Here is a 26,020-nt window from a genome sequence, read left to right as displayed (position 1 = left end):
AAAGGACAGTGTAACATTAGCCATTCGATGTTTGAGCACTTAACAAAATATTTGTAAGATCATTTGAAAAATCAAATGGCAATTACACGTGGTTAATGAGATAGATACTTTATGAAGATCTATCTTGACCTATCTAAATCAATAAAAGTAAATCTGCAAGAGTAATTAAAGAGTCTAATTAATTAAATATAGGTAATCATTTAATGAGATTTAATTAAAAACCAATTGAGTGCTTGAAATAAGTATTTTTTTAAAAAAAAAAATCCTCACAAATTTAAGAGCTTCGGTGGGGTGGCATTTGTGGGCCTGCTGTAAGTGTAATGTGTCCTCCGCGAGCCTCGGGCCAGGACAGTCTCGTTTCGAGCTCGTGTAGCGTGGCACAGAAATACTGGGGTCCATGCGATGCGTTGTTGACCCTTGCGTTGTTGCGACGTGCCATTGCCAGTAAAATAAAGAGGTCATTCACCCGATCGGCACCATTATTCGATGCCCTCGCAACGTGGACGTGGACATGGACGTGGGTGCGTGACGCATCTCCGTATGAGGCTCGTGCCCACCTCAGGAGCCGAGTCTTTTGCATCTGTTGTTGTAAACAACTTACGAATTAGCGGAAGGAGCAACAATTACCACGCACCTGTTCAGTTACAAGTTACAAGCGTCAGGTCAGTGAAGCCGTTAGACAGACAGTACAAGGAAGGAAAGCTTCTTTGGTCTATTAATTTGATTGCTTACCACTACAGCAGCAATGGGGGTGGGGAAGGGAGCGGGGCTACTGGCTAGCAGCAGAATCCGAGGAGGTGTTGTTGCACGGTGACATTTCGACGCCGCTAGCTGTCCCCTTCCTTTGTAATTGATATAATACCCACTGCAATCGCCCTCTCCCTCCCTCTCTTCTTCACTTCCGAGCTACCAACCGGGCTGCCAAAACCTCGTCGGAAGACCATGCCCTCGTGCTTTCGAGGCGTCGCCGCTGCTGGGCCGTCGGCCTCCTCCTCCGAAGGGCCGACCCTGACGACCTCGGTCTACGAGACACCCCTCGGCCTCGCTTCGCTCACGTGGTCACGCACTCTCCTCGGCCTCTCCCTTCGCGCCGTCCTCCGCCTCGATGAGGTAGACGACGACGGCGAGGGCGAGGAGGAAGAGGGAGGGGAGCCCCTCAGTTTCCGTGTCCGGCCGTGGCTTCTCTGGAAGCGGCGCGGCGCCAGGCGGTTCCACTTCAAGGATCGAGTCGGTCGCCGCCGCTCCGTGGACATCACGTGGGACCTCACTCGCGCGACCTTCCCTAGCGGCCCCGAGCCCGCCGTGGGGTTCTTCGTCGCCGTCTCCGTCGATGCAGATCTAATCCTCGTCGCGGGGGATCTCATCGACGAGGCGCACAAGAAGACCAAAGCCCAGCACCCTCTCGCGCCCTCGGCACTGATATCCAGGCTCGAGCATGTGGTTCTGGTGGAGAACGGAGGCAGCCGGAGGTCATACAGGTCTCGGGCTCGACTCGGAGGCCGGGACCGCGAGATCTTCATCGAGATCGGGGGAAAGGAGAAGGGGAAAGAATTTGCGATGTCGGTGCAGGTCGACGGCAAGCGGGTCGTGCACGTGCGGCGCCTACGTTGGAAGTTCCGCGGCAGCGAAAGAGTGGAACTCGACGGGGGTCGGATCCAGTTCTCCTGGGACCTCCACAACTGGTTCTTCCACCCCAAGAACAACCCCTCTGTTCCCAAAACCTCCGGCGGCGACGTCTCCGCCTCCGTTGCGGCGGAACTAGGGCACGCCGTCTTCGTTCTTCGGTTCGAGGACGAGGAGAATCCTAGCCAGGGGCGTTCTGGCGATCCGCTGTACAAAAACTTGGCCACCGACCGGTACAATGGGAAGACCAAGCACATCAACAGGAGCTGTAGCAGTAGCGGAGGAAGTGGCGGAGAGAGGAGGAAATCAGGGAGGAAGAGAAGCACGCAGAAGACAAGTTGCTCCGCTTCTTCAACTTCATCGGCGTCATCAGCGAGCACGTGGTCGGTGATGGATTGGGCAAGCGAAGAGGAAATGGAACTGCGACGATCGCAAGGCTTTTCACTGCTCGTCTACGCCTAGAATAACTAAACACTAGGTAAACATTTCCCCCTTCTTTTGTGTGTAATTTATTGTTTTCATATTTTTTTTATTTATTAAAATCTTAATGCTGTATTGACTCAATCTTTTTTTCTTTAGAAATTATATTATGCCTGAATAAATTGCAATACGTTCTATATATATATATATATATACACTGAAATCTGTTAAATTTTTGTCTTGATCTCTTGTAATTTTATTTGCTGTGGGTGTCCATTTGATTTAGAGAAAGACGGGAGCATTGTCTTTGAAAAAAATTTCTCCCACTTGTAACCATTGGTGATCTTATAAATTTAATTCATGATTTATCATCTTTCATATAATATATGGATTAGGGATGTAGAAAGGATGCAAAGCACTGTCTAAGTAAAGTAGATACAAATAATATAAGTTTCTTCCAACTTGTATCCAATGAGTCCTCTTCTATCCTTTTGTTTATCTTGTCCATCTTTTATAGGTAATTGCCTTAAAAGTCAAAAAAAAAAAAAAAAAAAAAAAAATCTCTAAAATTTATTGTGACTCTCTTAAGATCTTTCAGAAAGGTACTTTAGGAATAAAGGAGTGATAAAAAGATACTTTAAACTAAAGTGGGCAAAACCTTTTTTTTTTTTCTTTGATAATTGCCTGTCTTTTTTTCCGTTGGTTATTTCTCATTTTGCTTTCCCTTGATTCGAGAATAAGTTTATGCATTTGATTTTGTCGGGATGTGATGGGATAAGAGGTAGGGAATCGGCAAAGCATGTGAAGGGAAGGAGGTCCACTTTGGTCCTTTGCCTTGAGATTGGCAGTTTTTGTGAGGCTTTGCTGTATTCTCATCTCAACTTTGACTCTTCTGATTGATAGATAACCAAAGCCCTACACTGTAGGGCCTCAGAGATTCCCCTAACATATAAATTTTTTAGTTTTTTATAAAAATATATCTTTTCCCCTTACCCTGGGGCAACTTTGCTTTGTATTTAGTTATCCTGCACATGCATTGCCTGATGGCCTGTCATTCACTGTAGAGCACACTCATCAGAATTGGAATGGGTAGTTTTTAGCCCTTCCGTGTCATGCCAAAGCAGTGGGCGACCAAAGACTAGTATGACCGGGCTACCAGTCTTTCCACGCGCCTAGAATATTCATGAAAAAGTACGTTTCACTGCAGTGGTAAATATTCAATGAATTTTATGCTAGTTAAATAAAAAAAAGCTCTCTAGGTAAATTATCCAACACAATTGAACTGGGTCACTTGAAAATACATAAGAGAAGTTTAGCACAAGGTAAAGGAAGAAAGAGGCAGGATAGTGGTTTAACTAATCCCAGAAGCTTAAGATGACCAACCTAGATTGATGTTGAAGTGTCATCAGGGACCATTGTCCTGTAGAAAAAGCAGGAAAAGGGTTCAATGTAAGCAACCAATCATCAGAAGAGAAGAAACGTTATTAGATCTAAGACTAAGAAAAATTGTTCACCAGAAGCAGCAACAAAAAAAAAGAGGAGGAATTAACAAGGAAAACTAGATCAGATAGATTCAGATTCCACAACCGAGATGACTTGGCCTTCCTAAAGCAAACACTTCCACTTCCACTTCCAAAACTGGCCACTGGAGATCAATTATCAAGTGGCAAACCCGATGAGATGACCAATTCTGCATTCACCACTGGAGTTGTTGCATATGAGAACGAGCTGGCTAACCTACCAATGGTCACTTCTAAAGTTTATTGGCATAGTTTTGAGTGTCATTGAACTTGCAAGATCATTTAAATTGAATGTGATGGAAAGAACTAAATACTTCTCTCAAGCCAGTAAAACTGTAATAGACAATCTAGATCTCTTACTGTGGTTAAATTTCCATGAAAGTCTCTTATTGTTTAATGAAGACCGAGCACTGAAAAACCTCTCGACGTCTTTAGATGCTTTTTGGCACAACAAAAGTCCAACCAAATCATAGTACTTGGCTGGTCGGCTACTGAGCTTATCAATCACTCAAACTAACGATCGGTTCATACTAAAATAGTGTTCATTATGTTTTCTTTTATGCCCACGTTTTTGAAGTAGTTGGGATTGCTCTGTTTATTTCTTTGTTGTGAGTTAGTTCCTTTGCAATTCCCATCCTATTTTCTTTTTCGTCTGCAGAAGTTTTGTCTGACTTATTTTTTACTTTCGCTTATTGGATAAATGTGAATGAAAAAGTGATGGAGAGGAAAGAGGTACCATTATGAATTAGACTTTAGTTCGACATGGGGAGTTTTAAGGTATATTGATTGATTTATATTGTTTCACAAGCATTGTAGTTGTGAATAAATTCATGAGGAGATACTCTCTCACGCGTGGATGCTCAGGAGGTGCAAATTCAAGGTTCGAATTGCATTGAACCAAGTTAATTTTTATGCGAGCACAATTTACGCGTATCGAATGCTAGACTGGTCGCGACAAAATTTGCCCAAACAAATGAACCAACGTTGATTAATGAAGAATCCAGACATTTGAGTTGGGTGGGTTAATGAGCAGTAAAGGACTTTAATTTAGCCATTGAATATTGCAATGGTCTAAGCTCTTATATAAGGAGGTTGTGACCAAGAGTAGAAGGAAGCTAATAGCAAAGATTTTCCTCCACCTTTGTTTCCCCAAATCTTCTCTCCGCCGTACATTTTCGCTCGGTGGTTTGCCCGTAATAATAATCGGGTACTTTTTCAGTTCCCCATGAATAACTAGTTCTTGGTTATGTACGTAGTTTTGTCATTGTATCCCGGGAAACGGGCGTTCATCATACCTCAAAGTACAACTGAAGGAGGACGAATATGTTTTAAGGAAATTGCTTGAAAGTAGGCCTTGACATTTTCTTTTCTGCGACTTGGACTCTGCAGTCAGGAGTCTGCATTCGGGAGTCTGCAACTCGGACTCTGCAGTCGAGAGTTTACACTCGGAACTCAAGAGTTGGGAGTCTGCAGTCGAGAATTTGCACTCGGACTCTGCAGTCAGGAGTTTGCACTCAAGAGTCAGGAGTCTACAACTTGGACTCAGGAGTCAGGAGTTTACATTCTGGAGTCAGGAGTTTGCACTTGGACTCTACACTCAGGAGTCTACATTATGGCATATAAGGAAACCCAGTTTTTCCAAGCAACTCAGCCATCCCAAGCAGCTCTTCCTTCCCTATATGGTAGTTTGAGATTATCAGCTCAGCTCAATTCAATAGATAAGTCTGATTTAATCTATAATTGCGATTCAGACTACTTCTCCTCTCTCTCCGGTAAGATTGTCCAATAATCTTAAAACAAAATTATTTTTATTAAGATGGTCACAGAAAGTATTGAAATGTAACAGACTCATCACATGAAGGCTCCCTCTATCCCGATTAGAAATGTTCCAATCAATCATGGGGGGATGCCAGAGAATTTCATTGGATTGAACTTCAAGAGGTAGCAATAGAAGATACTTTTCTACTTGACCACGCTCACTCTGGCTTGATACTTGACCGAGGACCCTCTCAGGTATGCTGAGGATGCTGATGTTTAGGCCATCAGTGCAGTGGAGGCATGGACTCATTTTGAGTTCTTATGCCGAAACTACATCCTCAACTGCCTTGCCGACTAGTTATATATTGTGTACAACACAAAGAGAACAACCAACGAGTTATGAGAGTCCCTAGATAAGAAGTACAAAACGGAGGATGCGGGGGCTAAGAAATTTATCATGGACCGATTCCTGGACTACAAGATGGTTGATTCTAAGACTGTGATCAGCCAAGTCCAGAAACTTCAGGTGATCTTGCATGAGATCCACTTGGAAGATATGGTTCTAAATGAAACCTTTCATGTGACTGTTATCATTAAGAAGTTGCCTCCCGACTGGAAGGACTTCAAGAACCACTTGAAGCACAGGTGGAAGGAGATGAATGTGAAGAAACTCATTGTTAGACTTTACATCGAAGACGATAACAAGAGTTTAGAGAGAAAGTTATTCTCTCAGGCTACTGTGAAAACTAACGTGATTGAGCACAGTTAAAATTCGAAACAGAAGAATCCCAAGTCTTCCAAGATAGGACTCAGAGGAGGCATAAGCAAGAAGAAATTCTTTGGAAAGTGCTTTAACTATGACCGAGTCGATCATAAATCTTCAGAGTGAAAAAAGTTAAAGAAGAAGTAGGAGGCCAACCTAAGCGAGGGACTAGAAATGGATGATCTCTACGTCATAATCTCTAAACTAAACCTAGTGGATTCAAACCTACAGCAATGGTGGATCGATACTGATATCACCCGATATATCTGCTGCAACAAGGAATTGTTCTACAACTTCGACGAAGTTAAAGATGGAGAGAAATTGTTAATGGGAAACTCTGTAACCTCGGACATCATGGGACAAGGAAAAGTGATGTTGAAATTGACCTCGGCCATGGAGTTGACTCTCAACAATGTACTGTATATTCTAGAGATTCGGAAGAATCTAGTGTCTCGATCACTTCTGAGTAAGCATGACTTCCACATTATTTTTGAGTCAGATAGAGTTGTTCTATCCAAAAAATAGAATATTTTTAGGAAAGAGTTGTGTAATTGAAGGGCTATACAAGCTTAGTGTAATGACGATTATACCTAAGGTAAGGTTAATAATATTGTAAACTTTTCCATTTATATGCTTGAGTCTTCATGTTCGTAGCATGATAGACTATAACATGTTAACTACAGTATGTTATGTAAATTAATTAATATGCAAAGCATACCAAATTCTACCTTGAATCAAAACACATGTGTGAAATTTACGTTGAAGTAAAAATAACAAAGTCTTCCCTTCAACATGTTGAAAAAAGCAGTGAACCACTCAGTCGAATTCACACTGACATGTGCAACCTAAAAGGTACACCGACATGTGGTGGAAAAAGTACCTCATCACTTTAGTAGATGATAACATAAAGTACTGTTATGTGTATCTTTTTAAAAATAAGGATGAAGCTATAGAGAAATTCGTTCTCTATAAGAATGAAGTTGAAAACCAACTTAATAAAAAGATTAAGGTATTTTGAAGTGACTAAGGCAGTGAATATGTATCACCGTTCGCTGAGTTGTGTGCTAAACATGAGATATATTAGACACAAAACAACAACTCCTTCGAGCATATATTTTTGTATAAGACCCGAGAGGAAGCTAGCTCCTCAAAATAGACATTTAAAACACAAGAAGAAGATGATGAACCAGTTGAGGTTAAGCTCAGACGAAGTAAAAAAGCATGGGTGGAAAAATCCTATAGAACATATTTTGTTAATTTCATATTGGAAAGTGAGTTCCAAAACTACTCAGAAACAGTAAGCTCTTCTGATAGACCTCACTGGAAAGAGACAATTGCATTGAGATATACTCTATCTTATAAAATCACACTTGGAAACTTGTGGATCTTCCTCATGGAAGTAAACCAATAGATTGTAAGGGATCTTCAAGAAGAAATTAAAATTAGATGACATAATTGATAAGTACAAGGTTAGATTATTAATTAAAGGATATCGACAATGAGAAGACCTTGATTAGTTTGATACATAATCTCTAGTGTTGAGAATAACTTCTATTAGATTATTGTTCGCTATCACAACTGTATGGAATCTGGAAATACATCAAATGGATGTAAAGACAGTATTTCTAAATGGGGATTAAGAAGAGAAAATTTACATAGAGCAACTTGAATGTTATTTTTGTACCAGAATAGAAAAACAAGGTTTATAGGTCGGTGAAGTCGTTAAATAGCTTGAAATAAGTACCAAAGTAGTGGTATGAGAAATTTGATAATGTCATGAAGAAATATGGATTTAAGATCAATGAATATGATAAATATGTCTATATAAAAATCACAGAGAAAATGACTATGTCATCTTATGTCTATATGTAAATGAGAGTAATGATAAGATAATCAAATCCACTAAAGATATGTTAAACTCAATATTTGACATAAAAGACATGAACTTAGTTAATGTGATTTTTGGAATCAAAATTCTTAGAACTACATAAGGACTTGTTCTTAGTCAATCTCATTACATGGATAAGATTATTGAAAAATTTACCAAGGGTGATATTATGTTGGCACGAACATTGATAGACATTTATCAACATCTATCGAAGAATCAAGAAGAAAGTATCTCTCAGATAGAGTATTCTCAAGTTATTGGAAGTCTGATGTATTTGATGAGTTGTACATGATCAAACTTAGCCTATGCAATAAGTGAACCAAATAGATACACGAGTAATCCTGGTGTTGAGTACTGGAAAGGGATAACAAGAGTACTGAGGTACTTGAAGTATACTTATGAATATAGACTGCACTATACAAGATATCCTATTATGATTAAAGGATAAAACGATGCAAAACATATCTGATATGAAAGACTTGAAGTATACTAGTGGATATGTATTCATTTTGGCAAGTGTAGTCATTTCATAAAAATCTTTTGAGCAAATCATAATAACCAGATCCACGATAGAATTTGAATTTGTAGTGTTGGATTGGATGGATCGGCTAGAGGGGTGAATATCCCTACAATTAAAATTAGAACTTTCTCTTTCTACTTACTTACCAAGGGCACACTTTAATTAATTAAAAACAATTAACATAAAATAAATATGAGGCTAGAGCTTTTTACTTGGTTACAACCTATGCGGTTGTTAATCCAAGACAATAAAAGTTCAACAAAGATCTCCTTCTTGAAGGAGGAGTAGCCACTTATAGCAGTTGAAAGTACAAACTTTGAAGAAAATAATCAAAATGAATACAGAATGTGTTGTATTTGTTGGTGCAGTTGACACCAATGGTCAAACTTACGTTTTGATAAATGACAAGTGGATTAAAGTTAGTTATGTTGTAATCTAACCTTTCTACAAAGTGTACAGGACTTGACTGGTCTAACACTAGGCTGAAATCCAGCTAAGTATGGAGGACCTTGTTGGAGCAATCTAGGTGCCCTATGCTTTAATGTTTGGGCAAAAGTTTAAGTTAGGTTTATTGTTATATTTGATATGCATTGTGAGTGTGCAACATACAGGTACAACAACGTAAATCCAAGTGTGACTTGGTAATGGATAAAGTCCCAGAGGCATGACCTCTTGGCAAAGGAAGATCCAACAACAATGGCAAGGCCGATGAAAGCTCTAGAAGGCAAGACGTGAATGATGAGGAGGCATCCGAGGGACGCGAGGCTGATGGAGGAGGCTAGAAGGCTAAGTCTAGATTATGCAAGCAACGACGAGTGCATGAGAGACCGTACTCAGGGTAAAATTTCAGTGTATATTATAGCGTTACTGTAGTAGTACTATAGCATTAATGTAGCAGTCGACTGGTATTTTCATCAGTCGATTGGTAACCGACCGTTGGCTTGTAACGTTCGAATTTCACTTAGGATCAGTCGACTGGTGGTTTTATTAGTCGACTGGTGGCGGGAAACATAGTTTGGTGTTTCCTCCCAAGCTCTATTTAAGAGAGCTCAAGGTGCTTAGCCATGGTTGACGAAAATATAGGTAGTTAACCCCTATTAGAGTCTCCAAAGTGCTATTGTGTGCCTAGCATGCTTGTGCGAGTTTGTGCCAAGGTTTCTCCACCCATAAGGAGCTACGTGAGCTAGCCGGAGGTTTTTCGGGGAGTCATCCATCGATGGATCGAGATCGTCCACCTTACGGACAATCGTGGAGTAGGAGCTTTATCTCCGAACCATGTTAAATCAACGTGTTAGGTTTGCTTTTTCTTATTAGTATTTGTTTTTGTATTTAGTTGTGCATACTAACCATTGTAGGAAGAAAACGTTAGGTGAGTCGCTATTCACCCCCTCTATCAGGCATCAAGGTCTCAACAAACTTGATAGCTGGTTTGAAAGTCCAGATAGGTCAAGGAGTGACCTGATATATGGTAGGAAGTCTTGCTGGTTCTGCGGGACCTGACAGCTAGTCGAAGTCCAATTAGATCTGTGGATCTGACAACTGGCAGAAAGACTTGGTGGATTGTGAGAGAGTCAAGCGATTCTATGTGGTAAGTAAGGTAAGTCACTAGAAGAGAGTTTCAGTGAGGACATCTACCGATGAATATATGGAAAGTCAGGTAAGTCAGGTAAGCATCGATGAAGGGGGAGATACTATAGAAGAAAGCAATAATGAAGGGGGAGCATCTACCGATGAATATATGATAAGTCAGGTAAGTAAACTTCCTCCAGAATAATTATTTAAAATTGTGCAAATGCTAAGTAAATCATTATATAAAAAGAGAACAAAGTATGTAAAATCAAAGAAAGAATATGTATGCTTAAAAGAAGAATTTCATAAATTAATAGATGAAAATGTAAAATTAAAAGATAAAATAGAAATGTTAGAAAAGGAAAACTCACATTCAAATTTCTCATATGCTCCAGAAAGAAATTATGAACATCGTCGAAGGTTTAACTGGTATTTTAAGAGAAAAATTAAGAAAATATCATAGAAATACATTTCTATTAAATTTTTTATTAATAATCATGTAGGAAGGAACTTATTTTGGGTTCCAAAATCATATTTAGATTAATTATTTTCTTTAGCTTTCAGACAGAAAGTTAAATATTTAATTTTTTAAAAGACTTTGTTTAGAAAGTAGTTGTTTCTCCAATATCCAAGAAGGTCTGGTATCTCGCCACAAGTTGAATGTCAATTATTGAAATAAGTATTTAATTGATTAACTGTTAAGCAATTAGTTGTTATAAAAATACTTTAAATTATTTGTCAAAAATTTGGTTAGAAATTAATTAGAAGTTAATTTTTCCGAGAAAGATAACTTTATCACTTATCTAAAAAAAATTAATGTGGAAAAGACCTTATTTTTTGCTTAACAATAATTTCAACTTTATATAAAAAATTTTATCTACCTTATATAGGTTAATATTTTTTTAAAACTTCATTGATAAATCTAGATTTTTCGAACCTTAAACTTTAATATTGTTTTTGAAATTTTCCCTTAGACTCTTGTTTTAGACTTTCCAAGTAACATTTTTAACGTATCCCATTTTTAATGTGATAAAAAAGGGGAGTAGTAAAGATTAAGTCTAAGGGGAGGATAGTATAATTTTTAAATTTTTGTACTTGTAAAAATTTTATAACTGTTATTTTTATGGTTTACCCTAACTTAACTTGAATTTACTCACATTAAAAAGGGAGAGATTATAAGTACCTCATGGTAGTTTTGATGTGATCAACCAACTTAAGTTAGGTCCTGTTGGTATTTAACCCCTGTGTCTAAGTGTGCAGAAACTTAGGAGTACAGAAAGTCGAGCGAAAGACGCAACTAGTGAGAAGGACGGCACGGGAGAAAGATGATGAGCTCGGTGCGTCCGAGGGACGAGGTGCCGCGGAAGAGTATGTCAGAGGGCGAGAAGGAGGTGCGCGACATTTCTGAGGGATGAGAAGTCGAAGCGGAAGATTGCTCGAAGGTAGAAAAATAAGTTCGGGTGAGCCCTATTTCGGATGGCCGAAATCACCTAAGCAAGCGGAACCAAAGTCGGAGCATAAGACCCGGACCCAAGTGAGTGGAGCTAGAGCAAGAACCCAGACTAAATAGTTAACATAATGTTAACTTAGGTTCGGACACTCGGACCAAGAATTTTGTTCGGATCACGTCAAACGCAAATCCGTTACGACAGGGATAAAGTTTTATCCCCCTAGAGGTGTCTGGAACCCTTCTAAGCACCCCGATCAGGTCTATAAATACAACTTTGGTCCAAATAGTTCACAACAACACTTGTAAACACTTCTACTTTATTCTACTACTTGTTTATGAGTCATCAACGTTGTAAGAGACTTCTCCGCCTGAAGGAGACTTTGATAGTGAGCTTCAACTTTCTTGAATTAATAACCTCTCCGGTTATAACCAAGTAAATCTCATTGTGCCTCTTCTTTCTAGTTTCTTATTTATTTTATGCAAGTGTTAGTTTAATTAAGTTATAACATTCAAGAAATGTTTATGTTATTTTTGCAGGATTATTCACCCCCTCTAGTCGACCGCTAAGGATCCAATAGAGATGTGGAATTTGATGAAGAACAAGCATGGAATTGGAACAATAACAATAATGATGACATGAAGAAAATCTCATTTAAAGAAGATTATAAAGGGTAGAAAGACAAGTAAGGAGAGAGTGAAGAAGTATCATCACCCAAACAAGTTGATACTTAGCCAGAAAGTGATGATCCAAATAATCCAATCGTGAAAAAGATGAAGAACATTCAAGATATATATGACTTCAGCCAAGTGATTGATGTTGACTTTGCTCTTAATAATTTGTGCCTATTTATAGAATATGATCTTATAACTTATGAAGAAGCCTTCAAGGATGCAAAGTAGAGAAAAGCAATGGAAGAAGAGATTCATACTATAAAGAAAAATAATACATGGGAGCTTACTTCACTTCTACAATGACACAAAGCTATTCGAGTCAAATGGGTGTTCAAAATAAAGATAAATGCAAAAGAAGTTGAAAGGTACAAAGCAAAGTTCGTTGCTAAAGGATATAAGAAAAAGTACGAAATTGACTATGAAGAAGTCTTCGCACTGGTAGCCTGGCTTGAAATAGTAAGAGTACTCATCTCTCTTACAATTCAAAGAAGATGGAAGATATATCATATGGACATATTATTTGCTTTCTTAAATGGTAATATTGAAAAAGAGGTCTATATTAAGCAACCACCCAATTTTATCATTAAAGGACAAGAAGAAAAGGTATAAAATTAAAGAAAACTCTTTAAGGACTCAAGCAAGCCCCTAGATCTTGGAATTTAAGAATTGATGAACACTTTATTAAGGAAGGTTTCACAAAGTGTCCCTATGAGCATTCTTTATACTTGATGTGGATGATTTAATTTTTATAAGTAATAATATCTCCATGATTAGATAATTCAAACAATCAATGGAGGAGTTTGAGAGGACAGATCTAGAATTGATGAGATACTTCCTCGACATTGAAATATAACAAAGAGAAGAGGGAATCTTTGTATTATAAGAAAAATATGCCAATGAGATTCTGAAAAAATTCTCAATGGAAGATTGTTATGCTATAGATATGCCCATTGAATACGATATTAGAATGACTAAAGATGGAGAAGAAAAACTTGTGAATCTAACTTATTACAAGAGTCTTGTGGGTTGTGTTGGATCGAAAAGCGCTAGAGGGGGGAGGGTGAATAGCGCTCGTGGCTAATTTGTTCGTTTTAAAAGAATCGATCAAAGATACGCAGCGGAATAAGAACAATTAAAGAAAAATAAACACAAGTTAGTTTTACTTGGTTTGGAGTCTGTGACGACTCCTACTCCAAGACTCACACTCATTGAGTGTTTACTTTGGGCAATTCACTATCAATCTGAAATATTACAAACGAATACAATAATTAAAGTGCTATCAAATATTATACCAACAATAATGATGTTTGAAATTGAGAGCTTCTGGTTGTCGCAGAGTGTTATGACTTCGCAGGATCGTCTTGTTAGCAGCACACGGAAGAAAGATTGTCAAAATCAAGTGTGTTGCAGCCTCTGCTCGAGACTATCTTAAGTAGCCCATTGAGGGTACCTCCAGCATCCATAGGAGGCGCCTTCAACAGAGATACTTATCCTGAAATCATAGCATCGATAACCTCTGCGGTGTCAGCTACTTATCCACTTGAAGGCGCCTCCAAGCTCCATGGAGGGCACCCTCCATCTAGCGTTCAAGGCATCTTCCATCTCCTTGGAAGGCGCCTTTATGCCTTACTGTGCGAGGCTTTCGACCAAGGCACCCGAGGTAACTCCAACAGTCCAGAGGCGCCTTGGACACTATTCATCTAAGCATTCCCTTGGACAACTTCATTCCTGCAAGGCATATTAGTCGACAAACAAAGTATACCCTGCAAAACTAAGTTAGCACAATAATATAAGATAAATACAAGTATTTGATAGTCATCGGATTATCCGGTTCTGACTTCAAGTTTCTCAGAAATCCTAGGTCAAACTGACGCCTATTGTTCCCTTTTCGGGGAACGCGTCCTCACCTACTTCTCTCGGGAGAAGTTACCTGTTGCCAGATTGATCCTCCAGACCAACTAGATTTTCCTCAGCGTCTAAAGCTTCCGGTCTTCATGCTGGATGTTCTCTCCATGACCCGTCCAAACTTCCACCCGGTTCACGACACCAGGATTACAACCTAGAGTCTCCGACTTTAGGATTTTGTCCGAAACGCTCGACCCACCAAGACTTTCTGCCTAGGATTACCACCCTCTAGGACCTAGGGTTTTCCTAAGAACACTTAGGACTTTTACCTAAGAATACTTAGGACTTTCCTGCAATCTCATTCAAACTTATCAGACAACAAATAACCTTAACTTTGAACCCTTTGACATAATCAAAACACAGATTCGATCGTCTGGTGCTTCCCGCATCAACAGGTTGCCTCAGGTATCTAACATATACAAGACCTGATATATTATTTAGAGTTGGTTTGGTAAGCAGGTATATGGAAACTCTAAATCCTTTTCACTTATATGCATCTAAGAGAATTCTTAGATATATCAAAGGAAAAATTGATTATGAGCTTCTCTATTTATCAACGAAAGATATGGAGTTTATTGGTTTCAATGATTGCGATTGGGATAGAAGTGATGATGATCGCACGAGTATTACTGGATATGTGCTATATCTTGGTAATGTTACATCACTTAGTTTTCAAAGAAACAATCAATTGTTGCTCTATCAACTTGTGAAGCTGAGTATATTGCTGTAACCTCTTATGTTTGTCATGCTAGTTGGCTAAAGAGATTACTCCAGGATATTAGATTGCAACAAGAAGCTACAACCAAGATCTATGTGAATAATAAATCAGTAATTGCTTTAGCCAAAACCCCAGTTCATCATGAAAGATTCAAGCTTACCAATACTCGCTTTCATTTCATAAGCTGGAGTATATTAAGTTAAAAGAAATAGAATTGCTCCATGTGAAGTCAAATGATCAAGTAACTGATCTATTTACAAAGCCTCTAAAAATGAAAGTTTTTCAATACCTAAGGAATTTGCTGGGAGTTCAAGGAAGAACAAGTTTAGGAGGGACAGATGTTGGCATATAAATTTATTCCAAAGATAAATTGACTTCTTCATCTATGCAAGAACAATGCCAAGAACAACTTGACTTCGTCAACCATACAAGGAAGTTGTCAAAATTAATTTGACTTCATGTGACTCTTCATGAACTAAGCAAAGTTCAATTATCTTACTAAGTTCAATAAAACTCTTTATGACAAGAGTCATTAGTATAGAAAAAAATAAAATATAATTTTTTTATATTGAATGATGCGATGTATTAATTGTAGAAGAATGTGGAAGCATGAATCTAAGTGTATAAATAGGGACCTTGTATGATGAAAATTATATGCAGTAAACATTTCTCTTCATAGAGTCTTTCTCTCATCCTCATAATTGTTACAAAGTCTCTCCTACATTATTGTTTCCTTATCCAAGTTCCACCATAAATTCCAACAATATTAGAGATCCAAGTGATTCGGTTGCAATTTTATTCAGGGCCGTTGACTAATGGCAATATTAGTCCATGTGTATTTCTTATTCTACTTTATTTGTAAGCTTTACTTTGGATTTTACACTTTACATTTTTGATCATTTTCAATCATAATTACTTCAATTGTACATAATTTTTTTAAAAGGTTTTTATTCCGACTGGAGATGACTTATATGAGGTTATGTTAGGCATAACCGTGCCATCGAGCATAACCTAGTTGTGTCAGGGTCTAAAGAGAATAGGATGGTCGAGTCTGAGTCTGAGGAGAATAGTACAACTATGCCATCAGACATGGTCTAGTCATGTTAAGGTCTGAGTGGAAGAGCACAACCGTGCCACTGGACACGATCTAGCCATGCCTCGTTCTGGAGGAGCCGAGAGTTGCGGGATTTTAAATTTACTTGGTATTTTTGGTCTAAAATATCATGTCTGACTTGGGATGTATTAATATTATCATTATACTCTAAACCTAATTCTTATAGAGTTTTCATGACCATTTTATAGAGTAGGTACATTGCCTAACCACGATAATTCTTTGTCATATTCTCTCCTCTTTCGATTTTTCTTCCTCTTTGGTTTCTCTTCTGTGATTCTTCATGTTTGTTGCTATGCGATCTCAACAATTTATATCAAATTCACGACATCATTTCTAGGATCTCTTCTGTGAAATTCAATATGGTGAAGTTCGACGGAACTAAAAATTTTGATTTGTAGCAGAGGAGGGTTAAAGATTTGTTCGTGCAACAAGGCATGCTGAAGGCGCTAGGCAAAAAGAAATCGAAAGCAATGGAAAGGTCAGATTAGGAGGAACTACAAGACAAGGCGGTGGCAACGATCATGCTTTGTCTAACAGATGATGTGGCGTATCATGTTATGCACGTGGAAACATCGATGGTAGTTTGGCAGAAATTGCAAAGTCATTACATGTCCAAGTCATTGACGAACAAGCTATATCTTAAGTATAAATTGTTCGAGCTTAAGATGTCAGAAGGCATAGATATGAGCCAACATATCAACATCTTCAATCAGATTGTAAGTGATCTAAAAACAATTGATGTGAAGATCGAAGATGAAGACAAGGCACTGATGTTATTGAATTCTCTACCGTTATCTCCATGTGCGAGAATTTAGTTATGACTCTGGTGTGGAGAAAGGAAACCCTCGAGCTAGAGGAAGTTATAAGTGATATGTTGGGATTTCATCAGTTGAAGAAAGCCAGTGATGAGACATTTCAAGGTGAAAAATTTAGGGTAAGAGATAATTAAGAATGTGATAGGAGTAAGACTTGATATGGGTCGGGATACGATAATATGACCTGATCTAAATCGAGAAAGAAGAAAGAGATCACATGCTACAAGTGTGGGATAAAGGATCACATCAAGAGAGATTGTCAAGAGAGAAAGAAAGAAAATGCAAAGAGTAAAGATAACTCATCGAAGTTTGCAAATATAGTGGAAAAAGAAAATTCAAAGAGTGGCAATAGTTGTATGTTTTTTGTTTTATCTAGTTCAGAGCCATTCACAGATTCTTAGATCTTGGATTCAGCATGTTCTTGGATCTTGAATTTAGCATGTTACAAATATGCAAGAAGAGTAATGAAAATCAGTAAAGATACTCTAACAGTGATGAAAAGATAGAAACTAACACGAAACATCTATAGATTGTTGGGTACTACAGTTGTAGGTGGAGCTGCCACTGTAGAACTAGAATTAGATAATATAGTCTTGTGGCATATGCAACTAGTCACATGAGTGACTGTGAGATGTTGGGACTTTATAAAAGAGGTCTATTGAAGGGCGTCAAGGCATACAAACTCAACTTCTGCAAGTATTGTGTTATCAAGAAACAAAGCACTGTTTTATATGCATATAGATCTTAGAGGATAGGCCAATATAGCATCATGTGGTGGACACTTATATTTTGTGAGCTTCATCAACAATTACTCACGAAAAGTTTGGGTGTACTTCATGTGTCACAAGTCATAAACTTTCTGAAAGTTTAAGATGTGAAAAATTGAAGTAGAGAATTAGACTAAAAAACTGAAATGTCTGAGATCAATAATGGGATTGAGTACACATATTTGAATTTCTAGGAATTTTGTGAGCAACATGGTATCAAGAGATGACACTTCATGGTTCGTAGAACACCGTAGCCAAATGGCATAGCGAAAAGGATGAACAGGACAATAATCAAAAGAGTTCGATGTCTCAGGTTGAATGCAGAGCTTGCAAAGAACTTCTGGGTAGAGGCAACAAATATGGCGTGTTTCTTGATCAATTAATCACTAATAGCAACACTAGATGACAAAGTATCAGAGAAGATATGAATGGATATTCTAGTTGATTACTCTAATCTGAGAGTGTTTGAATGTCCAATCTATATGCACATTTCTAGTGAGGACAAATCAAAGTTGAATGTGAAGTTTAGACAAGATATTTTTCTAGATTATCAGAAAGGGATACAAGGCTTCAAACTTTGTGATCCTAAGGCAAGCAATGTGATGATTAGTAGAGATGTAGTATTTGATGAAAGCGCCATGTTACAATGTACTCAGGGGAAAGATAATCAAACATCAAAAAACTGCAGTAAAGAGAAGGATGTTGTACAAGTGGAACTAGAACCCCATGATTTTAATGGTGGTAACTCAAAACACATGGAGTATCAGACTATAACTAGAGACAAGACCCGACATACAATCAAACTACCTATCCAGTATGGTTTTGAAGACATGGTTTCTTATGCATATATCACTTGTACCGAAGATCCTACTACTTTTTAGGAGGTAATACACAACTCAAAGAAGGATAAGTGGATGTGTGCTATGGTAGAGGAGATAGAGTATTTACATAAGAAACAAACTTGGGATCTGGTGGAACTTCCTAAAGGTAAGAGGGTTATATGATGCAAATGAATATGCAAGAAGAAGGGAGTCATCTCCGAAAAGGAGGAGGAGAAATTCAAGGCTCGACTAGTAGCAAAGGGATACTCACAGAGGAAGATGATTGACTATGATGAGATATTTTCTTCGGTGATTAGATATACATCTATCAGAGAAATTTTGGATTGGTATCACATCATGATTTATAGTTAGAGAAAATGGATGTAAAAATAACATTTCTTCTCGGTGATTTAGAGGAGCAGATTTATATATCATAACCAAAAGGTTTTAAGCTGCCTGGGCAAAAGCACTTAGTATGTAAATTGAAGAAGTTACTTTATGACCTAAAGTAATCTCCAAGATAGTGGTACAAGTATTTTGATTCCTACATGGTTCAAAATGTATACACAAGAAGTGAGTATGACTGATGTATTTATGTGAGGAGCCTTAATGATGATTCACTTATCTTCTTGCTACTATATGTTAATGACATGTTGATTGCTATGAAGAGTATGAAGGAGGTCAATAAGTTAAATAATCTACTGAGCAATGAATTTAACATGAAGGGTTTGGGTGCGACCAAGAAGATTTTTGGGATGGAGATATATAAACATATAGTCTCTAGGAAATTGTAACTATCTCAGCAGAGTTACATTGAGAAGGTGTTGGACAGATTCAACATGAGTAATGCAAAATCTATAAGTCCACCTTTGGTGCATTAATTATCTCTTGTACAATGCCTAAGGATGGATGAAGAGATCCAAGACATGTCAAAAGTTCTCTATACTAGTACAGTTGGTTGTCTAATGTATGGTATGGTTTACACAAGACATGACACAAGATGTTAGTAGAGTTAGTTTCTTTCAAATCCTGATCAACAACATTGGGATGCAGTTAAGAGAATTTTCATATACTTAAGGTCGTGCCACCGGACACGACCTGGCCGTGCCCAAGTATGAGGAGAATAACATGACCATGCCACTGGACATGGCCTAGCCGTGTCCGAGTCAAGAGGAATGGGCACGCTTGTGGTAGGAGCATGCCCGGAGGCATGCTCTGTTGGTGCAGGTTGCACTGATAATCAAGTTTTGATATATGACAAATAGGTTAAAATTAGATGTGTTGTTTGTCTAAGCTTTCTACCAAGTGTGTAGGAGTTGACTGGTCTGAAGGACATGACACCAGACTAAAATTCAGTTAGGTCTGAGGGATCCGATAGTTGGTATGAAGTCTAGATAGGTTTGTGGGACCCGATATTTGGCAGAAACTCCAGTTGGATTCATGGGACCTAACAACCGGCCAAATCTAGTTGGGTCCTTGAGACCTGACAACTGACGAGAAGACCTGGTGGGTCAAAGATAAAGTCAAACGACTGCTATTAGTAAGTAGAGGTAAGCAACTAGAGGAGAGATCCCGTGAAGATGTGTTCCTGGTTGAGGGAGTTGTAGGCGTCGGCCCAGCTTAGGTCCACTTGAGAAACCTAAACTTAGACCTTTACTAGATCCTGGTCCTAAGGAGGCATGATCTGATTACTACTACTATCATATTTTTAATATGCTAACTCTATTTTGCAAGATAATTTTTATACTTGGACTAACTCTTTTTTGCAGGGAAAAATGCTGAAAAAAAAAGAGTATGAGCGATCAGACCAGCCTCGCCCAGGCAGGCGTCAGGCACCCAGGCAGTCCAAGCGCTTGAACTAGAAATTCCATCTCAAAGTTGAGTTGGAGTGCGTCGACTGGTCGAGCCCGCGTCAATGGTCCAAACACCCGGAGGGGGTTCGGACGTCCGAAGGTGGATAAAACTTCGTGGATGAACTTTCGATGAGAGCTCGCCACATTAGCATGGTCCAGGCACCTGGAGGGGCTCTAGGCGCCCGAAATGAGCCTATATAAGAGCCTTCAACCAGCAACTTCAAGAAAACATCTGCTACAACTTTTCATGAGGCACTGAGAGTTACGCGATTTTATATTTACTTGGTATTCTTGATAAAAATACTATATATAAGCATCATTGTAACTCTAACTTAATTCTTATAGAGTTTTCTTGGATGTTTTGTGAAGGAGATTTTTTTTTAGTCTTCTCTCCTCTTTTGATGTTTTTTCCTCTTCGATTTCTCTTATGTGATTCTTCACATTTGTTACGGCGCGATCTCAACACTTCCTCTGGAAAATTTTCATGAAGAAAAATTAGCAAATTTTCAGTGTTTATTTTGTGAAAAAGAATGAATTACATCCTTTCTGTTGTATATTTATTATAAAATAATGAATAGAAGAATTTAAGAATCCACCCGGATTATTTTTTGGAAATTTTTTTATCCGTCCAAACGGACGAAATGAAATTTTCCTTTCTCACGTGTTTTGTTTTTCCTCTCGCGCGGGCTCACAACCACGGAGGGACCTGTGTTCATTTCTTTATTAGAAATTTCGTATGCAAGATACTTTGATGACTAATTTTGAAAAATATATTTTTATAAAAAAATTTGAATGTCTATTAATGAATTTAGTGATTATATTGATGTTGATAATTGTTCTAGTGTTATGAAACAAGGCAAGCAAATAAAAAAATCCACATGGATTTTGCAAGACGTACTTTCTCTTGATTAGAAACAAAGTCAAACTAAAAACTACTGGTGCAATCAACTTTTAATCAAGGTTGATAAGATTTAGATTAGATTTTGATATTTAATTAATATATTTAATACTTTAATGAAATGTTAAGTATGTCAAGATTTATTTGATATTAGGTAGTAAAAAGTTCAAATGAGTCAATATTGATAAATCTAGAAGAAGTTCAGTATCTTTTGATTACGCTTTTTATTTGAAAAAAAAAATTCTATAAATTCATCATAGATAGAATTAAATCGTAGGTGCCTGAGTGACAACCTCAAATGAGTCAATGTTGATATCAAACATTTAATGGTTGAAAATCTAATAAAAAATTGATATTGGAGAACTCTAAGTGGATTAAAAATGACTAAATAGGTAGTAGTTGAAGTTCAAAAAATATTAGATATGAAAGTCCTAATACTTCATGAAGAATTGAATATTAGATATATAATAGAACTGAATGTCAAACACTTGATGGAAGTCTTAACTGATCATGGGAGATTGAATGTCAAGTAGTTGAGTGAAAGTATAAGCAAGTCAGGATGATTATATGGGATGGTTGAATATTGGATATTAGGTAAGGCTAGAAGTCAAATCATACCAACTCCTGTTGATTTTCTCTGTTTGTCAAGATCCTTTTGGAATTCTCTATTTGACAACACCTGTCAAACTTCTTCACCCTAATAACTTTGTTCACTTGGACTTCTTCCTCTATCAATTTAAAATTGACTTGCTTATATACTAATGCTTTTTGCACTTGTTCATCTACTATCTAGTCAGTATTGACTACTTGCATTTCTCAACCATTGCACCTATAAAAACCTATCAAGATTTTTACACATGTATACTTGACAAAAGTCTTCAATTAACACAACATAAACCTAATTTAAATCTATTGCAAAATATATCAAAATAATTTGATCAAACTCATCACTTGGCCTGATTGCTCTAACATAATTTACTATCATTAAAGTAGTTTGTAAAGTCACTAGAGATTCAACAAGTGTCTCCCAACTCCCTAACAAAGAATCAATTTGACATAAAAGCATGGATCTTGTCAGCTAATTTCATTTCCATAGAAACCAACTAATTAAGTATACTTTGAAAGGCATTCTAGTGCTTAGAAAGAGACATTCTATCTCGGTCTATCAAATGCATTACTTCCTAAAAAGAAAGATTTTGTTTTGAAAATTTCTTCTCGTGCAACTTCTACAAGATTAATAGTGTCGTTTGTGCTTTTGTTTCATTAGCAATATGTTAGGTACATGTTATTATCGACCTGTTGCTAATCTTTCTAAATGTTTTTCTATTTTTTTTCCAGTCGCTATCAGACATATTCTTGGGTTTGCTTTCATTGTCCAAAAGAGTATCTTTATAATAAAAACAAGAGTAAATCATCCATTCGCTATCTACAAATTGAATGATTTGAAGTCGTTATCTTGATTATAGTATTGTTATTGTTCCTTGAGCCCTCCATTTGATCAACACAAGAAAAATAATCTTATAATTTGGCTCCATTATCAGTTGTTGGAGAAGATAATAATTTATATAAGAAATCTAGATTTTAAAAGTTAATTTAGATGAGAAAAAAAATTCTTAGGTAAAAAATTAAAACAACAATGCAAATTATGTAAATCGTCAAAGAATTTAAAAAGTGAAAAGACTTTTAAAAAAAATAAAATAAAATCACAAGTATATAAAGTTGTAACAGCATGGTTAAATTTAAAATTTAAAATTTTAAATCCTAAATTTTAAATTTAAAAATTTTTAATCTTAAGTTTTAAATCTATTTTTTAAAATAAAATAATATAAACTTTACCAAAATCATTCTAAACCGATCAAAATTATTTTAAAATCATTATAAAAATTATTAAATAACTACAATAAAATTATAGTAACTATTATTTAGTAGCATCTACGTAATAGCTGTAATAATACTATAATAATATTATATTAATTGTTACGTATATCTAAGGATGATAATTTCCTCGTAAATTTGGTCCCGTGAGGAAAACTTGAAACGAGATTGATTTGGGGTGTCTTTTATGAGTTCGGATCCTCTGTCCCTAAATTTCTCTATCCTCGTGTCCCCTGCTGATCGGACGAACCAGATTACATCTCAAGGTATCATGACATCCTTAAGATGTGTGTAGTATCCTCGTGATGTGCAAAGCATCCTTGAGATGTAATCTGGTCCGTCCAATCGGCAAAGGGACACAGTGTGTCCCTTTGCCGATTGGACGGACCAGATTACATCTCAAGGATGCTTTGCACATCACGAGGATACTACACACATCTTAAGGATGTCATGATGCCTTGAGATGTAATCTGGTCCGTCCGATCAGTAGGGGACACGAGGATAGAAAAGTGTGTCCCTTTGCCGATTGGACGGACCAGATTACATCTCAAGGATGCTTTGCACATCACGAGGATACTACACACATCTTAAGGATGTCATGATGTCTTGAGATGTAATCTGGTCCGTCCGATCAGCAGGGAACACGAGGATAGAAAAATTTAGGGACAGAGGATCTAAACTGATCTTTTCTAAAGTGGGTTCAAGTTGAGGGATTTTTCAAATTCACACAAGTGATATTGTGAGTATGGAATGCTATCCGTATTTCTAAACCCATATCAACGACGACGATGATGATCTTTTCTATTTATTATATATATATATATATATAAAAATTAATATTAGCATTTATATATGAATTCTTGTATTAATATTTTTATTAAAGGCATTAAAAATTTAAAACAAATTACCAAGTGAACGGAGAATAGACATTTGAAGCGAGAATGAAAATTCCCTCATTAGATACAATCAAAGATGAGAACAGAAATATAATTCAAAAAGAGGGATAGATATGGCAAAAAAAAATTTACCCCGCTATGTATCTATGGCCTATGTACCTATATGAACCGTGGGGTCGATGTTGGGGGCTGCTAAGATAGCGGATCTATCTTTTTGTATATAAAAAAAATTAATTAAGTTGAATAATGTCGAGTCTGGGGCCCGACCTCACGGAAGTTTCCCACATGTCATCAGGATAAATTGAAAAGCGCTCGCAGTGGACAGTTCAAGAACCCAGCCTCTTTTAATTACGTGCACTATTTAAAAGAAAAATTCTTATAAATTCATCATAGTCAAGGTTCCAATCATGAATACTTAGATAATAATCTGGATGCTCTGCCGCTACATCATAACTCCGGGAAAAAAAACGATTAGCAGCTACGGAGTCTTACTACATAGTTTAGTAATTAGTACAATATTACTCAAAGTAAAGGTATTTTTCGAATAAAACATCTGGTAGGGCATCTTTTTTAACTTTCTTTTGTTTTTTTTATTAACATAGCATTTTTTAATGATTTATATAATTTGAGGTGCCCTTTGAATTTTCACCCTCAAGATGAATATGCAAATCAATCAATATAATTAATAAAAAAATTAATACACAAGTTTTTATGTGTAAATTTTTGTTTAAAAGAAGAGACAATAAGTCTCCTTCAATAACAACCGTACAGATAAAGACAAAAACATCAACTACTCTCTAAAAGAAATTTAAATATGTTTTAAAAAAATTGAAAAACTAATTAAGTCTAATGATTTAAGCAGGTAGAAATGTAGCTTACGCACGTTGGGAATAACATACTAAAATTTAATAAAGAAATAAGAGAAAAAACAAAAGATTTACCATGAAATCTAAAGTTTGTCACTTTAAAAAAAAATTCAAAAAATTCATATATTTTTTTTTCCTTGAAGGGTAGCAGGGAAACTCAGTGGGTGCTGTTGAACCTCAACTGACTTTTCAACTAACACTAAAATTTCAAGGAACATTAGCTGTAGCCATTGCTGTTCCATTCCCTTCCACAAAAACTTCCTTGGAATCTTTTGCCTACGCAATCTCCCTTTCTGATAACGACAACGACCGATGAAGCAAATGCGGTTTGTGGCAAAAGGCATTTGAATTTGAACACCAGACAAAATGCTCGAAAAGAAGCCAAATCACACTCCCTGCTAACCACTTCACCATCCACACTTACATTGGTTCCTCAGTGACATCCATAAGACCGGCTTCCAGTGGATGCGATTGAAGATTTCATACTCAAAGCTACTGCTCTTCTATTTATACTTGTCAATGATGGCCAATTCTATTCTGACAAGAAGAGTGAATGGTAATGGATGAGCAAAATCCAATTCGTTCTTGGATGCATCCCTTCCAAACAAAAACAGAAGTTAAGAAATTGTATCTACATACAAATTCTTGGCATCATGATGGTATCATTTATGTTCTGAAGTTTTAAATCTTATGAATATTGAAACTAGAGTGTTTTATTTTGATTAGTTTGTAGCAAATTAGGCAATTCTTTTGGAAAAAATAGGGTAGTCGGTTCCAAGTTTGATCAAAGTATTTTAGGAATATGTTAATTTGTTGCTATCTTTTAAATAAAATGGGGCATGCATGTTAATAAATTTGAGTTCTCTTCAAGAGTTTAGATTTTCATCTTCGTGAGTGTTGCTTGTTGCATCAAGTGGTACTATGCTTGAGTCCTTAGTTGAGTGTTTGATAGGTGTTAGAGTTCTCTCACGCATCCTTCTAACACGCAGCTAAGGGAAAGTTTGTCTAGATTAAATGCCATAAGAGCCTTCACCGTCCCATCAAGACTTACTAATGCCAGAGTAGAAAATTCTCACGGCAAGAAAAATAACAATCAGGGATCGGAATTTCAGCAATGGAAGAACAGCAAGACACCTTCTCAATTTTTTTTTAAATATCTAAGGATCGAATTCTAATTTCAACGAATTAATGAATAAATTTCTTTTAACGGACGTTTGATCTAAGAACGCTGAACTAATGGACCGTTCATTACAAATGTTTTTCAATTTATTTTGATAGTCGATAGAAAACTTTCGTTAGACCGGCCGAT

The 26,020-nt window shown here is 37.0% G+C and overlaps 1 protein-coding gene across 1 annotated transcript; it reads left to right on the top strand.

Moving 5' to 3' along the window:
* Window positions 1–764: 764 nt before the first annotated feature.
* On the top strand, window positions 765–12,209 carry LOC121981407. The gene is made up of 2 exons (XM_042533900.1): window positions 765–2,101; window positions 12,049–12,209. The coding sequence occupies exon 1, from the start codon at window positions 943–945 to the stop codon at window positions 2,083–2,085; it is 1,143 nt and encodes a 380-aa protein (XP_042389834.1). The 5' UTR covers window positions 765–942; the 3' UTR covers window positions 2,086–2,101; window positions 12,049–12,209.
* Window positions 12,210–26,020: the final 13,811 nt, after the last annotated feature.

The sequence above is a fragment of the Zingiber officinale genome, chromosome 5A, assembly GCF_018446385.1.
Source record: "Zingiber officinale cultivar Zhangliang chromosome 5A, Zo_v1.1, whole genome shotgun sequence".
In the NCBI taxonomy this organism is placed as follows: domain Eukaryota; kingdom Viridiplantae; phylum Streptophyta; class Magnoliopsida; order Zingiberales; family Zingiberaceae; genus Zingiber; species Zingiber officinale.
Note: the sequence above shows the minus strand (reverse complement) of the source record. Positions and strands in the feature narration are given on the sequence as shown.